We start from the raw sequence: 17,209 nt of genomic DNA, 5'->3' as shown, positions 1-17,209 counted from the left end.
TTTAAATTTATATTTTAAAATTTTAGATTTAATGTAATATATTTTGACATAGGGTAAAGAAAAATAATTGTTCGGATTCGGATTTTTGAATTGAACTTCAAATTTCAAAGTTTTTAGCTGATTCAAGTTTAGAGATGGATTTTTAAAATTCATCGAATTCGGATTTGAATTTCAGGTCCAATTTTTGAAAACGTGCCCGAATACGACCCACTGACATCTCTAGATTCAAGGGATGTGACTAGCTCACCAGAGACAGCAACTCCCACAGTAATAAGTCTACAAGTACTACTGTTCATCATCATTCTATTACATTCACCACATCTTATGGTAACAACGTAAAAATTCTAAATCATAAATATGTTAAATTAGTGTGGTTGACAGCAACTGGTGCATCTAAAATTCTGAAGATGGCAAAGGATTTGACCTTGCTAATGACAAGATTACTACTATCAAATTGGAAAACAAGTTTTAAATCCCCTCTAATATCTGCAAAAACACAGGCCCAGAGAAATCCAAGCAACTAGTATTAAGAATTTCCCCAAAAAGCACAGGTACAGTTCCAGATTCTTCCAAGAGTTAAAACAAATGCAAACAAAGAGCAGAGTTACAAGAAACATTTAAGCAATTATTATTTACATAATCAGCATATGCACTAATAACCCAGAAAAGAAAATACTCTCTCAACTAGAGATTACGATATTACCAAGTCTGATCAAGTAGTTAGGCTACTCCTGCGCACACATCGAGCTACCAAATCTTGTGAACAAAGATTGATACAACCAAGAAAACCACACACCACGGATGTAATCAATATAGCATAATTAGCATCACCTTAGCCTGTCATCTCACCAGGAGAAAGAAGAAAGTATCTATATCTTGTATCAAATTCTCTACCAACTAACAATAGTACAGGCATCTAGGCATGCATAGAATAGATCTTCAGTTCTCCTTGAGGCCGCGATTGCTCTAACTAATATCTATCTCCATGCAGTACTTCCGCTCACGACGATGAATCATGACCGTTAGCAGTGATGGCAGCTGATTGTTGCTCACCCACAGCTGCTGCAGCAGCAGTTCCAGTCTGTACGGGGAGAAAACTCCTAACAGAAGAGATGAATCTAGAGAAAATGAACATCAACTCCTAACAGAAGAGATGAATCTATAAAATCAAAAGGTTAAATTGTGTGGGTAGTTCCTGTACTTATATGAATTGTGACACGGCCACTATTTTACGCTTAAAAAGATTAATTCCTAGACTTACCTAATATCTTTTAGTAACATCCCCGGGTTTATTAGCTGTTAACAATTGTTATAGCTAGTGTGCACAGCTTCCAGTAGACGTTAGAGAGATCTTAGAAGCAGATGGGTACTCAGGGATGTCAAGCAAGTTCAGGGCATTCAGGAACTTCTTTATCTCCCAGAAATAAAAAAAAGTAGACTGAAGATACTTGGAAATAACAAGAGCAGGTGAATTGTATGCAAGATGAGAGAAGAAGACTTGCCCTATCCACTGGTTCTGGAGGCAAAGTCTGGAGTGGAACAGGCGGGCTTTTTGAGAGATCCCTCATTGTACCTTGCCAGAACACCAACAAGAGGAGATATAACATATATGCAAAAAAATATAAAGGTACGCAATATGTATGTACTGTCACCAAATGCCCGAATATCAAAAACCATACAGTAATGTAGTCAAGCGTAAGGAGACCTTCAAATTAAGTAGAAAGAGTATTAGCTTTGTTGATTAAGGTGTAAATTGCAAACCCAAGAGTCTGCATTATATAATTAGTTTAAGTTCATTGTGTGGGTTGGTGAGCTAGCAACCTATATCATGCTGCACAGTCGATCACTACATGCTAACTACAAAAACATGTTCCATGCATCATGATCAATCAATAATTAGTGCTCCTCAATCAATTTGATATCTATAATATCTTTACTTGAGACTTTATTGTTTAGTAGTTAAAAAAGAAAGTGAAATTCTATCTACCAAACATCCCTGAAAAGAGAAATTATCATAATTAATCCTAAATTTGAAGAGGCGAAAACATTGACCCGGTTTCGATCAAACCAGGATTTTGAGTCATTTGTTGGCAAATTATCTACAGTGGAAGGAAAAACGAAACAAAAAAAGCACAGGCAACAAGTGAAAAACAATGTTAACTCTCCAAGTATTTGGTTAATTTACACCAACAAGGCCCGAAACTGCAGACACTTTTCATTACAAGTGATCATATAATAACTAAACCATGCACATATTAACAAGATGAGTAAAAGCACTAATTGTCCTTGTTTAGTTGACCAGTTATTTCTGTAAACATCGAATCCAACCGCGAATTGTCAACCACTAGTTGGAGTCAAACTTGGAGCATGTCATCACTAGAGGTTTAATCCAAAAGTGAATCAAAATCTAATAGACAAAAAGGAAAGAAAAAAAAAAACACAAAAACAAAAATGAATGAAAGTATACCTGTCAGGTGATATGGGAATAAGAACGTAGGAATCCTCCAAAGAGAATACTTGAAGTTTCTTACTTGATGGAGCAGAGTCACCTAAAGAACTTCCCCACTCAAATTGCCTCCAAAGTTGGCACACTCTGCCAAAACAAGCAGATGCAAAGCATTGTTTTTTTCGCATGGATAAGAAGAGTTGACTTATCCCAACGTTAATATCATCCTAGTGTTCTTGTTGGGTCTTCTAAATATATGCCTTAGTGTCGGAGAGTTGTTGAAGGAGAATATCTTCTTTATCATTTGAGTACTTTGTAATTTAGATGTGGTTAGCTACTGATACATTGGTGGCATCGGCAACATATGATTGCTTTTCCTACTAAGTATGTGTGTGCAAATGTCAGAGCCTGGCATAATGTTTCAGATGTCAAATGCGTTGCTTATGTTAGCTTGGCATGTGAGATCATTTAAGCACTTAATCTCAAATTACTGAATTAGTAAAAAGAAAACAAAGATATATACACCAACAATATATTTGCATTTACTGAGTCACGACGTAAAGATTAATATAATATATGCATGATAGAAAGAACTGGAATGAAAAGCCAGGTAATACATGCCAGCTATTGGATGTCTCATACATAAAAGACAATATTCTTCTAAAAAATTCTATACAAAATGGATAATAGGAGATATCTATATTTGACTTATTTATGGTCCAACATAGAGATTCATCCTCACTGGCTAATATGGCAAAATTGCGATAAAGTTCTCATAATCGAAGCATGACGCACTGTCCCCTCATAAGGGCAGAAGATTGTGCAACTCAAAATTTATTTACATTAGTACATACCAACTCCTACCGAGAAGAAAAAGACTATAATATACCAGTGCCAGATAACAGCCAAAGATTCTTGATGCTCTGCAATAACTCCTGAATATGAGAAGGTAGATATTAAATAATGAAACAACTTTCTGATATGAAAAAGAATAACAAAAGCTAAGAAATTCAACTTACATTTTAATCAAACCTTCATGCTATTCCATAGGAAAGCAAGTACTGTACAAATATGATAAAATGGTAGTCGCACTACATGAAGAATAAATGCCATATACGGCAACAACAAAGAACTTAAGATATATCTGAGAAGATAACTCTCTCGTCAAAAGCCGGCAAGATCTATGGAACACTATAGCCTTAGGTCGAAGCATCTTACGATCACTTCCTCAAAATGAGTTTAAGCTCTTCAGCATGGATCATCAATACTTACACTTCACATTTATTGCAGCAGCCATTTTCCTCAACTTTTGAGAAATTTCAGAGAATGATGGCCTCCTAGCAGGATCAGAGGCCCAACAACGTTCCATCAGAGATTTCCATTCAGGATCGCACCAGGTTGGGATTTGAGGACGTAAAGAGTTATTCACGATCCCCCCTATAGAAAGCATAATGATGAAAGTTTCCTCATTAACAGCTTGTTAAAAACTTAAATGAACACAATATAAATAAGATAAGAATACTTTGCAATCTCTTTAAACAGTTATCAGAAAACATGCAGGATGTAATCATGCTAAATCTACAAGCCCTCAAAACATAACTCATTTGCATTTTGTTGCATAAACAGCTTGATTTTTTTCCCCTTTCCTAGAGCATAGTCTGCCTATCTCATGTTGCATCTCGAAATACGAGAGTTGGACTTCATTTAGAATCGACTGATTGTCGATTGGGTAGGCTTCGGAAGAGCCGAAGATGTCTAAAATCCAAAAAGTGCATTAGAGTTGGATCCGCGAGAGCAAACAGTGCGAAATCTGCACTTGGCAAATTTTGCTCTCGGAGACCGGTCCCTGGCGGGAGAGACCGGTCCCCGTAAGCTAAAAAAAAAAAAAAGAGACAGAAGACTTTGCGCGCGATATTTGCTCTCGGGGTCCGGTCTCTCGGGCAAGGACCGGTCCCTAAAGGTCCGGTCCCTCAGTCGAGGACCGGTTCCCGTACGCACAACTTGCGAAAGAGAGGAAAATTTGGCTAAGTCCTGAGAGTTCCACTCTCGAAGACCGGTCCCTGGCAGGGAGAGACCAGTCCCCATACGCGTAGAGGCTGGCAGACAGCCTCTGCTCACAAAGACTACTCTCGGAGACCGGTCTGTCCATTGAGGGACCGGTCCCCGTGCGCGAAAACTGCCCAGGCAGGGCAAGTCAAGAGAAGTAAAGTGGAGGGGCTAAACTGCAATTGTGACTTGAGTTGGGGGTATAGAAGAGAAAGCACTTTCTCTTTCTCTCATTTCACACCCAAGGCCTAGCTCCCTCTCTCTCTCTAAACTCTCTTTCTTTCTCTCTAGAAGGTGAAGAAGGAGGAGGATTTGGTGGAGGAGCAAGCTAGGAGAAGGATCTTTGGCATCTTCTTCTTCCTCTCCACCATTAGAGCAAGCTTCTTGAGGTAAGCTTTGAGAGCTTTCATGGTAGATCCCTCTAGATGGATTTTTATCCTTTAGAAATGGTTTTGTTGGAACCCTAGCTCCTCTAATAGATGGATTATGCTTGAATCTAGAGCTCCAATAGGGGATTCTTGCATTGGTTAAACTTAGGGCTCCAAATTAGGATTTTTGAAAGTGAAGGGTTTTGATCTAAATTGATCATATGTAAACCTAATTGCTAGGTGTCTAAACGCGTGGGAAGCGACGGATTAAGCATTCGTCAAGCGGGCGCGAAGTTATAGCCGAAACAAGTGTTCGGGGCTTCGTGTTGACCCGAAGAGTGAAAGCGGCGACCAAGGATCGCAAAATCGAGTACCTAGCATCGCGATATTACCCAAGAGGTGGGGAGTGTCCATCCCGAAGCAACTGGGCTTCTCTCTATGTCTAAGTATTTCTATGTTGATTACATTTCATACATATATAGCATCATGCATGGTAGGGTGTTTAGATGTTACTTTACTACTCTTGCATGTTCCTTTGTAATGCGGCATAGTAGGCCTGGCATGTGAACTTAGGAATGCATGAGAATGAGCTTTGTGACATAGAACCCTATAGAGATAAGTTAAACAATAACTTGATCTTGCATGGTTGAATATGAGGACATATGACTAGTATAGTCGGGATGATTGCATTATGGCAAGTGACATGTACACCAAGTAGATAACTTGATGAGTGGCATATGTATACCAAGTAAACAACTTGACGAGTGGCATTAGAATTTAGTGTTAAAGAACACTTGTGGCATGGTAGTCCTAGTGACCGGATCTCCTCATTAGACGAGGAATGGATTATACTCACACGTCTGTTCAGCGCTTGTGACGGTCGCTCCGCACAAGTAGTGCGCTCCGGAGTTTGGCACGTGAATCGATTGGGATAGCCTATGTAGGGTCCCAAGGGATAGCCTATGTGGGGTCCCGCAGACAGTCCTTCGGGTGGTTCGAGTCCCCCTTCATAGACGGATTTGAGATGTGAGTTGAGGGCGCGCCTATGGGCCAGCCAGATGATTGGGTAATAAACTCAAGAGAGAGAGTTATGCATGTTGGGCATATTGTGCATATTGAGCATTGTAGAGTTGTATTCATACTCGATGTTGGTATTATAGCATGTTAGCAAATGCATGGCTATCTTGTTCATTCTTGAATCTCAAGGCATAGTAGAATATTGCAATTCTTTCAATATGCATCGTTTACAGTTTTAGATATCTATCTATCTATCTACCTATCTGCTTATGCCTGCTTAGACCTAGTGGGGAGATCGGCGGAGTCAGCGGCCGAACCCACTGGGAACTATATTTATATAGTTCTCACCCCACTTTGTTGCAGGGCCTAGCGAGAGAGCGCCGGCAGAGGATCGTGGTAAGGGCATAGCGCCCTAGTCAGATAGCAGCTTCCTATGCATTAGAGTATCCTGTGAGGAGATGTATTTATACTTTGGGAGTTGCTTATGTATTTTGGAGGATTATTGTATATATATCCATTTTGCAAGTTACAAAATGTAAACTTGATGTAAAAGAATGGTTGAATGGATGTAATAGATAGACGTATCTCTCTTTAATTACTAGTATGCCATACTTGTATCTTGCTCTTACTTATCTGCACTAGTTGTGCTCTTTGTGATCATGTATGTATTGAATTTAAATTCCTGGACAAATTCTTGTACATGATCTATAGTCGAGCCTTGGGCGGGCAGGGGAGGTGCTGTCCGTCCGGCCTCTGTTCGACATGTCCGAACCGGACCAAATTAGTAGCGGGCTCGGGGCGTGACAGATGGCCTCCCGGTAGGATCAGAGGCCCAACAACGTTCCATCAGAGATATCCATTCAGGATCGCACCAAGTTGGGATTTGAGGACGTAAAGAGTTATTCACGATCCCCCCTATAGAAAGCATAATGATGAAAGTTTCCTCACTAACAGCTCGTTAAAAACTTAAATGAACACAATATAAATAAGATAAGAATACTTTGCAATCTCTTTAAAAAGTTATTAGAAAACATGCAGGATGTAATCATGCTAAATCTACGAGCCCTCAAAACATAACTCGCATTTTGTTGCATAAACAGCTTGATTTTTTTCCCTTCCTAGAGCATAGTCTGCCTATCTCATGTTGCATATATAGAACCTTCCGTATTTCTCATTTGACGTAATGTGTTTCATCCAAAAAATTATAGCTATAGTAATGACAAGAGCTAAGACCTTAAAATATCAAAGATAAGCTCTAAAATCACCTTAAACAGTAACTGAAGATACAAAAAAAGAAAACCAGGTGTCAAACTCATTACTTGTATAAGCTGTTTAAGCCCACAATGAATTTCCAGAACACAACCCAAGAGGTTTTAGTTTTTAGCAATCCAAAATAAGTAGTTTGAGTTAAATTGAATGTTGTAATCCTACCAATTATGGAAGCACATCGCATATCAGCATACGGCTCTTCCCCAGTAAGCAGCTCCCACATGACGATCCCAAAGGAGTAAACATCGATCTAACAACAAAAAGAATACAACGAGAAAGAATAATGTATTCTTCATATATAAGACACTAAATTGCTACTTTGACTCAGTAATTAAGAGCATCGACCAGTATCCTAATAAACGATGAAAGCAATGCATTCATCGCCATGATTAATCTTACTTTTTCTGATACCATATTACTTTTGCCACTTAAAAGCTCAGACGCCATCCATGGTAAAGTTCCACGAACACCACCCGACACCAAAGTATGTTGCTTCACCTTGGATAGACCTAGATCACCAATCTGAAAAGGGGCAATTTACATAACCAATCCATAATTATTGTTATAACTCTTGCTTATATATGAAACAAATTTCTACCAAACCGTCCCTAAGATTAATCGAAGAATAAATTGCTCTCATTATCCACAAAAAGCTGCATACTAAAGTTGCCTTGAAACTCACCCCAGAAGATGGACTAATACAGACCAAGTACATAAATGCTGAATTCAAGACTGACAAAAAACTGAAGTTGGTCATACCTTGCAGACAGGTCGATGTGGATCTCGCATATTCACTAGTAAATTTTCACATTTTAGGTCAAAATGAACTATGTTCTTCCCATGCAAATACTCCATCCCAAATTGTCATGCCCTGGACTTCAGCGAAAACTCGCAGTAACGTGCACAGACCCGCCGTGTACACCAACCATCACAATGTACACCAGGCGTCTACAAAGAGAATCAACAATGTAGTAACAAAATCTTAACTTAACTAGGTAATCAGAGCACAATTAGAAGTCTAAACTTATACAACCCAAAACTCTAATACAACAGATAAGGATAGAGTACAATTTACATGATTTCAACATACAATACTGATCAAAACTGCATAAACTTGTAAGGGTTTGTCTATTTAACGTCAAGGAGGCTCTAGCTAGCCGTTGACCCCTCGCCAGGAACCCTAGTCTTTCCCGCTGCGGAAGACTCTGCAAAAACATCAACAAAGAGGGTGTGAGAATTATTAAACAATAGTTCCCAGTGGGTAAGCCGCCGAGAGTGGCGAAGTACACCACTAGGTCACTGCGACATAAGTGGATGATGATGGATAAGCAAGTAAATGCAACAAGTACTAAAGTAGATCAATCATGACAGTCATCTCAAGATATATTTACTAATATGTTTCATGTACTGGTTCATGGCAATAGGTTTTATGATCTTGCCACTCAACAGTTTAACTAGTTATATGTTAGACTGTATACCAAATATCATTAACTAGTTGATGACATTATGAAGTTATTTCTACACTAACCAAAAGTGTAAACATACTGTCATTATACTACTAATTAATCAGAATGTCAACTTTCTAGTAAGTTCATACTAGGTTTACTCGACTAATGACATACAGTCTCTTTACTACTTTGTCCGTCTAAGATCCAAGTAACTCATAATAACCCAATTCATAAGAGACTTACACAAGGTAAAGTCCTAGCCGCGCCGTGCCTAATGGCCCCATGGAAGTCAACACTACCCACGGCAATCCACTTCGGCGCTCAAATCGTACATAAGCGAGCAATCTGTCGCTAAGCCACTCCGGAGCGTTGGCTTGGGGGGCGCGACCCCCACAAGCATGTGCGAAAGAGCACAATGGCATGCAAGCTGTAATCTATAGCATAAGTATCACAACGTCATCATGTCTCTGACATGGAATCTCAACTCGACGCAAAGTCGACACTGTAGTACTCAAATCATAGGTTACTATCAACTACTTGTTGACATACTTTGACCAATAGCTAGTATAACTTAAACAAGTATATATATTTTACATCATGATGGGTTATACCCACACATACTCCATAGAGTCCTCTCCCTATTCTCTATACACAAGGGAAGTAGTTTTCTAAGGTCATGTCAATTGACTCGTGGCACATATTCTATAATTCCACATCATCACTCTTTACTAGGAGTAAACAAGTAATATGCAATTACTCTACTGAATTATACAGATATGTCATCATATTCAACTCTAGTTATTCACTAGATTATGTTCATACTATAACAACCATGTTGTGTTACAATACCAGTTCTAACTACATAATTAAATCATAATTATATAATCCAACACTAGAAATCATTCTGTGATAACAATAATCAANTACTAGGAGTAAACAAGTAATATGCAATTACTCTACTGAATTATACAGATATGTCATCATATTCAACTCTAGTTATTCACTAGATTATGTTCATACTATAACAACCATGTTGTGTTACAATACCAGTTCTAACTACATAATTAAATCATAATTATATAATCCAACACTAGAAATCATTCTGTGATAACAATAATCAACTTGGCAGTACATGTATACGAAGCCTCTTTAACTGTACTGTTAACATGGTTTACATATCATTACATAAACATGTAGTTCACATATATGATATGCTGAAAGTTCAATCAACTTGTCTACCGTGTACAACTAGTGTAATTTAGTTCAAAGACACATTATCTCAATACATCATTCATTCAGCTGTTCAATTGACCAAAAGTCATATTTTTAATTTTACAGTTATTCCACTTTGAAGGAGGTTATACTTAGTGTCCACCCAATCATCCAGTGTCCACCCAATCATCCTTTAACATAACTACATGCTAATCAAGCGAGCAGTTTATATAAACCAGACAATTCCATATAGATAGAGGTTTTATCATATATGATCTATTCGACATTCAGTGCATGTCCCTATACATTCATATATCCATACATGCATGTGAATATGTCACCATTCCAATTCATAATGTCAAAGAAGACATAGAGGGAATTCACTCATTTCGGGAAGGTCCGACCCACCAAATAGTCGACACCTCTTGTCGAGTTCGGGAATGAGATATCCGCGGCTTCTTGCTAACCTAACAAGTAATCCAAAATCAATTAAGAGTTCAACTCATTACTTTATGTCAAAGTGCCTAAGAACCCTGCAATTCACCTAGTTGAAGCAAAATCCGCACTTGAAATGGAGCCAGGGGTAAGATCACCTTGCTGTAGGTTAGAATATGCCCAATCCTAACCTTTAGTATCCACCAAACCTTCAACTGAAAGGTTCCACACTCTACCGAGAATCTGCTGCGAGCAAATACTCAAAATCAGCATTAATACGCTTATATAGTTGCGCAATTGAGGTTAGAATCTCACTTAAGTTCAAAGCAGGGTCCAACCTCTACTTCGACTTGAGTTACAGCACCCTAATCCAGCTTATCACTACTATTAACTTCAACTCGAAATGGATAACCAATTGCTGCGACATAAACCCTTCAAAGAGGTCAATTTTCACCTTGTACGATGCTATAACTCGAATCTCTGTTTCGCTTCAGGTTAATGTACCAATTTCAATCTTCGAAAGCTTCTAAAAATCAGCTGAGAGAGATCAAACGGTCCGCTGTGAACCTGCTGCGAACAATCACCAAAACAGCATTAGTACAATTATACAATTACATAGTATAGGCTGAAATCTTACTTAATCAGATTTCCAGCCAGGAAATCTACTTACCACTAGCTGAAACACCCTCCAAACCAGCTCCCGAGGTCACAATCTCAGCTCAAAGTGATTTTCATAGCTGCTGTCAGCTAATAACCTAAAATCAGCATCAATACTCATTGCTAAACCTTGTATAGCTTCGAAATAGAGTAATTAGTTAACTAATCACCTTTGCCAAGCCTCAATTCAGCTTCTCCCTGAACTAAAGTAGAGAAATCACAGCTAAATAGCTCTTCTCTGGCTGCTTTAAACCTTCCCAATCCTGCGGGTAGCAAGGAACAAAAACCATCATCACTTCATCACTAGCATCAAGCTAGAGAGGGAAAATAAGTTAGCTCACCTCACTAAACTTCGACTCAGCTTCCGACTGAGTTTGAGCTGCGCAAACGCCTCACCCAAGACTCCTTTCTACCCTCTCACAGCTGCTCCAAGACTCCTGAACAAGCAAACGCAAAAGAAGGGAAGCAATAGGCTTAAATCTTTGATTTCCTCTCAAGGAGAGAGAAAATCTAGAGAGAGAAAGTGGATGAGGTGAAATTCCCTTCCTCTGAGCTTCCTTAACCCCCAAGTAACTTCAGGGGTCGAACAGGGCCTGAGGGGATAAGATCAATTGCCCAAAAGACCAAAAGAGACATGCTGCCACGCAGCTGCTGCTACTGATGCTGTTGTACCGGTACAGAATAATGCTTGTACCGGTACAACAATGCAGAATTGCAAAATAGACAGTAGCAATGCATTTTCTCGCTTCCTGCGGCCTGATCACTCTCAAACTTGTCGAGAACCTTACTACAACTCTTTAAAAGATGTGGGTTAGCTTCCAATACCCATCCCACACTCGAATTTCGCAATTGACCAAGTTCAGAGTATTATAGTTGAATAGTGCATTTGCAATGCACTTTTCCACTTCCAGCCACTTGCTTGCTTCAGTAACTTGCTGAAAACCTCTCACAATCCTTCAAAAGTCGTAGAATAGTTCCAATTACTGTTCCATCACTCGAACTTCACAATTTGCAAAAGTTCAGTGTATTACACAAATGCTGCATCCATGGCTAGAATTAATCTTTTTCTTTGATCAATTGTTCTGAAGACCAAAATTAGCAACAGGAATAATGTAACTCATCCAGCTATCTCTGGTGGAGCTATTGGACTGGGTGCTCCTACAAATCCTGGTACTACAAGTTTTTGTGTCCCTGCAATATTATCTATTTACATATATGCTCATGCGGAATCTGATTCTTCACATGAGCTTTTCAAATAATTATATTCTTACATATATACCTTTTAACTTTTAAAATGCCCCGAAGAAAGTGCTTTCTACTACAAAACCATTTTTTAGTACAAAACTGACTTCCTTTATGAGTTGGATGACTCCTCAACTTGAAGTAATGGTAATGGTACTCATGTAAGAAAATGCACTTTTGAAGTGTATATATAGAAGTTCCAGTTTGGCAGGGGTATATATGTGAACAAATTTTTTTGTGGGAGATGTAAATTGGCACTGTATAATTAGTGCGTTTGATTTGATAATCTGACTTATCCTCATGTTTTCCATAGCTGCAATATTGAAGCATCCTAGGACACCTACAACTGCCAACTCTACCATAGATTACCCGTCAGCTGATTCTGATCACGTATCCAAAAGAAATAGGCCTATTGGGATATCTGATGAGGTATCCTGCAAGTCTTTCCTTCAATTCTGTTTCCATTTTATTCTACTTGTTACTATATGAGAGGGTTAATTAGAAATTAAGTCCCTTATGTTTGACCTTAATTTCAATTCCTCCCTCCAAGTTTCAATTTGTAACAATATAGTTCTTGAGATTTGACTTGATTCTAATATCATCCTCAAATTGCAATTTTAGCAATTTAACCCCTAAAGATTTCAATTTCGTCCTCAAATTGCAATTTTAACAATTTAACCCTGAAAGTTTGAGCCCAATTTCAGTTTTGGTTCTCATTGTTTCAGTATTACTAAAGCAAAGAATAATGATGATTTTGACATGGTGTTTTTTTGGACTGTGAACTAGCATGGGGACAAAATTGTCATCTGAACAAACTTCACTGCCTAAATTGTTACAATTTAAACTGTCTAAATGAAATTAAGGTCAAACTTTAAGGAGTAAATATTAGATTAGAGCTACAAATCACCTTTCCTATATGATTTATCAGAGCTACAAATCTCTCATTTAACAAGAAACTTTTCTCTTTGCATGTTTTCTCTACAGAATTAGCCTAATGAGTCAATGCTATTCCGATGCATTCAGTTGAGAGATTACATAGAAGATTACTCCCATATTGGACACAAATTAAAATTCTGATGTATATATATTATGAGAAATTTCTTTATCTATCAATTTAAGCTCTCCGACTTGGCATGTGTTTTTTAACACCAGCACTTTTTTCAAACAATTAATGCTGCTATTTTGGCTGTATTTACAAAATAAACAATGTGAAAAGATATTATTGACTTAGTCCAGTATATAAAAATACACTGTTTGATAAGGTTTGATCATTAAGAGATCAAACATATATATAATTTATTGATCAGTTAATAAATTACACTCTATAAAATTGGTCATAGTCACAATTCTCCAAATGTTGGTGGATTTGATTAGTTGAATCAGAAGTTAATTAAAAATAAAAAAATACTAATTAAAAATAGAAAAAAACTAGGTAAAGATTAATATAAACAAACAGAGTGTATGCACAAATGATAATTAAAAATGAAAAAAAATCAAAAAATGATCAAAACTTACCAAAAAAAAATAGTGAGAAAGAAGGATGATGAAGGTGAACGAACGATTCCTCCCAAGCACTCGGCGAAGGTCCTCTGTAACATGCCGAAACTCGGTAGCAAATATCGAACTTTAGCCAAATTGACTAAAGTATGCGAAAAAGATGGATGGACAAGTTGCAATTAGCATTCCAACAATGTTGGAAGGATTAAAAATGAGTTTAAGAGAGATTAGAAAAGTTTTAGCATCGACCGGCGCGAAGTAGAGTCGAATCGGAGCTAAAACAGCATTCTGGAGCAAAGGTACTGGTGCAACCATCGAGTTGTCACCGGTACAGCCCTGTAGCCCGAGTAGAGTGTGCTCTCGGGTTTGAGAGAAAAACTGAAAGTGTACCGATACACTTTGAAAGTGTACCGGTACAAATGCTACGAAACCGAGAACCTTGCTCTCGGGTTGCCTCTGCACAGAAAATGTACCGGTACAAAATTCCGTGTATCGGTACACTTTGGTCTGGCAGCAACATTGAAGACTGTTGCAAATAGAAAGAAGTGGGGGGCCTGGTTGCTATTGTTGCAACATGTTATAACCCTAATACTCCCTCTCCTTCTCTCCCACAACCATTCATCATCCTCCCTCATTTCCTTCCCTTTCTCTCTCTACAATCTCCTCCAAGAGCTCAAGTGGAAGAGATTAGAGGTGGATTTTTGGAGGATTTGGAGCTTGTGGAAAATCTTGGAGCTCTCCAACAAGGTGGACTTGGGTGAGCTTGTGACCAAAGTAAGGTTTTATGTAAAGTTGAGTCTAGGGTTTGGTTTTGTACCCTAGGGAGCTAGGTTTTGAAGCTTCTACAAGTGTAGAAACCCTCTAATGGCCAAAGAACACATGAAAACCTAGGTTTCTCATGGTGCTCACATGGTGGATTGCTAGGGTTCATGTTAGATGCCCTAGGAATGTTTGGAATGGCTTAGAAATGGTATTAGAGAACTTCTTAGATGATTCTAAGTTAGTTTTGCTTAGCTCTAAGATCAATCTAAGGAAAAATTGCAATATGACATTGTTAGGGCACCAAATTTGGGGCTTTTGCCCCCGATCGTTTTCGAGATAAATTGACCTTGTGGAAACCTAATTAGGGGTATTCTCGACGCATTGGGAAACTCGGTTTGACCAAACAGAAAGGTCTAAGTATAGATATTGAGTAAAAAGCCTAATTTGGCTCTATTTTGGTACAAATGGCCGCAGCACGCAAAATAGGCGCCCAAAAATCACGAGATTTGAACCGTAGCTTCTTGGCATTCCTACAAGGTGGGAGGTGTACACCGGAATCATCGGATTCCCCTTTATGTCTATTTCAATTTTGTTGAGCATATTTATGTATAGAACCATTCATGCATGATAGGGTGTTTGACATGTGATTAATGGTTAGAATTTCAATATTACGCTTCTAACGTAGATGAACATAGTGATTGAACAAGAACCATAATGGACATGTATGGTAGAACCCTAAAGATTGTATGAATGCGAGAATTGGACTTGACAATAGTAAACAAAGGTGACATTGACAATAGAGACAAAATTGGCATTGAGAGATAAATTGTTAAATATAGTTTAACCAATTATGACATTATGGCAAGTGTAGCCTAGAGATTGGCATATATGATCAAGTAGAGACCTGTCATTGATATAGTGGCATAGTGGCATTATGGCAAGAGTAAACTAAAAAGTGGCACGAATAAATAGGTAGAAACCTATTATGACAGTGGCATTGTGACTAGTGGCTATATATCCTCAAGTTGAGGATTTGATCAATACTCACGATTAGTCTTAGCTTGAGGGAGGTAGCTCCCCCTCGGGCGGTGCGCTCCTAAGTTGGTCACCACTGGGCGTGGTAAAGTCCCCCTAGAGGACGGTCCCTAGGGTGGTTCGAGTCCCCCGTTATTAAGAAATTTTTGGTTGTGAGTTATTGAGGTTAACAAGGTTAACCGGTAAGATTGGATAAAAGCCAAAGTAAAGTTATGGAAAGAGCATGCATGCATTTATCATACATATGATTATCTGTTTATTGACCAATTTTCTTGCAGGCATTGTATTAGTAGTAGCATTAGTTGGTTTGCTATCTTTCCTTCTTGAAATACATATGCCTAAATAGACCTAGTGGGTAAGTCGGCGAGGTCGGTTGTCGAACCCACTGGAAACTTTGTTGTAGTTCTCATCCCACTAACCATGCAGGTTATAGCGCGAGCGGGGCTCGTGGCATGGTTATCGTGCTCTAGGTAGCGGACTACCGTTGTATATAGAGACATCCTATGTATATTTCATCTATTATGTTGATGAATGTAAATTGTATATGAAATGTAATTAATTCATTTGAGAGATGGTTATGTAAATTGGAAGACTGAATGTAAAGTAAATGTACAAGCTTTGTAGTTGATTGAAAATGATCAAGTTACAATGTATGAATGTAATAGTTAGATTGCTTTCACTTGTGGTTGTTGTTGCTTGCCCTCGAGCAAGCCTTGTATAATTGCAATCTCGTTGTTTGAGTTGCTTAATTATACTTGTTGTTGGAGCCTTGGGCGGACAGGGGAGGTGCTGTCCATTCGGCGTCTGTTGACGTGGCCCGAATCCGACCAAATAGGCGGAGCTCGAGGCGTGACATCCTCCCAAGCGGTGATCGCGTGTGACTCGACAAAGGTCCTCCCAAGCGACGATCGCGTGCGAGCTCAAGAGGAATCACCTCGGCAAAGGTCCTCCCAAGCGACGATCACGTGCGAGCTCAAAGGGGATCACCTCGGCGAACGATCCTTCCCAATCCGACCATCGTATGTGAGGTTGAGAGGAGCGGACGAGTCTAAAACCCTAGAAAATGGTTGAGGAGAAAACCCTAGAGAGGAAGAGGTTGGAGGAGACGCGAGGGAGAAAGGGCAAGGTGTCGGGTTTTGGGTCTATGTAGAAGAAGGAGAGAGGGAGAGAGAGAAAGAGAGAGATAGGTAATTAATTTGGGCCTAGAGAGAGAGAGAAAGAGAAGGAGATGGCTAATTACTTATAGGCTAGGCCCAGATAAAGAGAGGAGCAATATATAATTTCGGCTACTATTTTGGGCCGGCCCAATTCAAAAAGCCGTTAAATAAGTGTCGCCTTTTAACTAATTTCCTGTAGTGGTGATTGTCTCCATGTTTAGCCCCACTCAAACTGTGGGTACAACAGTCCTCTCAGCAATTTTCTTAGGGCAAGTCATACAACCAGGAAGGTATGAATGAAAATCACATCTAACAACAAGATCATTAGAATTTTATTTCTTTATGATTGGGTGAGAATAATAAGAGAGGAGATAACAAAGTAGAGAAATGAAGAGAAACGAAAATGGGTCTTTAATAGTGTTGTTATTACCTATTCTCTCCACTATAGGAGGAGCTTATTTTCTCTTCAGTTATCTTCATTTTTCGAGTCTCATTCCAAATAGAAAAGCTGAAATATTCTTTTCTCTTCCTCTTTGCTGTCTCCAACCAAATAAAGAGATCTACAAGTCAAAAAGAAAGTATTAATCATAACGCTTTTGATCAATATCGACTAATTGG

General features: G+C 38.8%; 1 protein-coding gene and 2 long non-coding RNA genes across 3 annotated transcripts; 1 reads left to right on the top strand and 2 right to left on the bottom strand.

Moving 5' to 3' along the window:
* LOC109726460 lies at positions 587-1,493 on the bottom strand. Its single transcript, XR_002220525.1, has 2 exons — positions 1,262-1,493; positions 587-1,100 (listed from the first exon to the last, which is right to left on the bottom strand). It is a non-coding gene; the product is annotated as an uncharacterized LOC109726460 (long non-coding RNA).
* On the bottom strand, positions 3,014-11,970 carry LOC109726457 (serine/threonine-protein kinase STY8-like). Its single transcript, XM_020256042.1, has 6 exons — positions 11,934-11,970; positions 7,906-8,006; positions 7,546-7,668; positions 7,309-7,396; positions 3,719-3,883; positions 3,014-3,381 (listed from the first exon to the last, which is right to left on the bottom strand). Coding segments are annotated over exons 1-6 (492 nt in total). The 5' UTR covers positions 11,947-11,970; the 3' UTR covers positions 3,014-3,379.
* LOC109726458 lies at positions 12,007-13,553 on the top strand. Its single transcript, XR_002220523.1, has 2 exons — positions 12,007-12,068; positions 12,454-13,553. It is a non-coding gene; the product is annotated as an uncharacterized LOC109726458 (long non-coding RNA).

The sequence above is a fragment of the Ananas comosus genome, linkage group 21 (assembly GCF_001540865.1).
Source record: "Ananas comosus cultivar F153 linkage group 21, ASM154086v1, whole genome shotgun sequence".
Classification (NCBI taxonomy): domain Eukaryota; kingdom Viridiplantae; phylum Streptophyta; class Magnoliopsida; order Poales; family Bromeliaceae; genus Ananas; species Ananas comosus.
Note: the sequence above shows the minus strand (reverse complement) of the source record. Positions and strands in the feature narration are given on the sequence as shown.

Bases quoted from the DNA above. Each gene is read 5' to 3' on its own strand.
- LOC109726457 (XM_020256042.1), bottom strand. The intron at 7,669-7,905 runs GTATGACCAACT...GCCCCTTTTCAG, and splicing joins CACATCGACCTGTCTGCAAG to ATTGGTGATCTAGGTCTATC. The intron at 3,884-7,308 runs GTAGGATTACAA...TGCTTTCTATAG, and splicing joins GCGATGTGCTTCCATAATTG to GGGGGATCGTGAATAACTCT.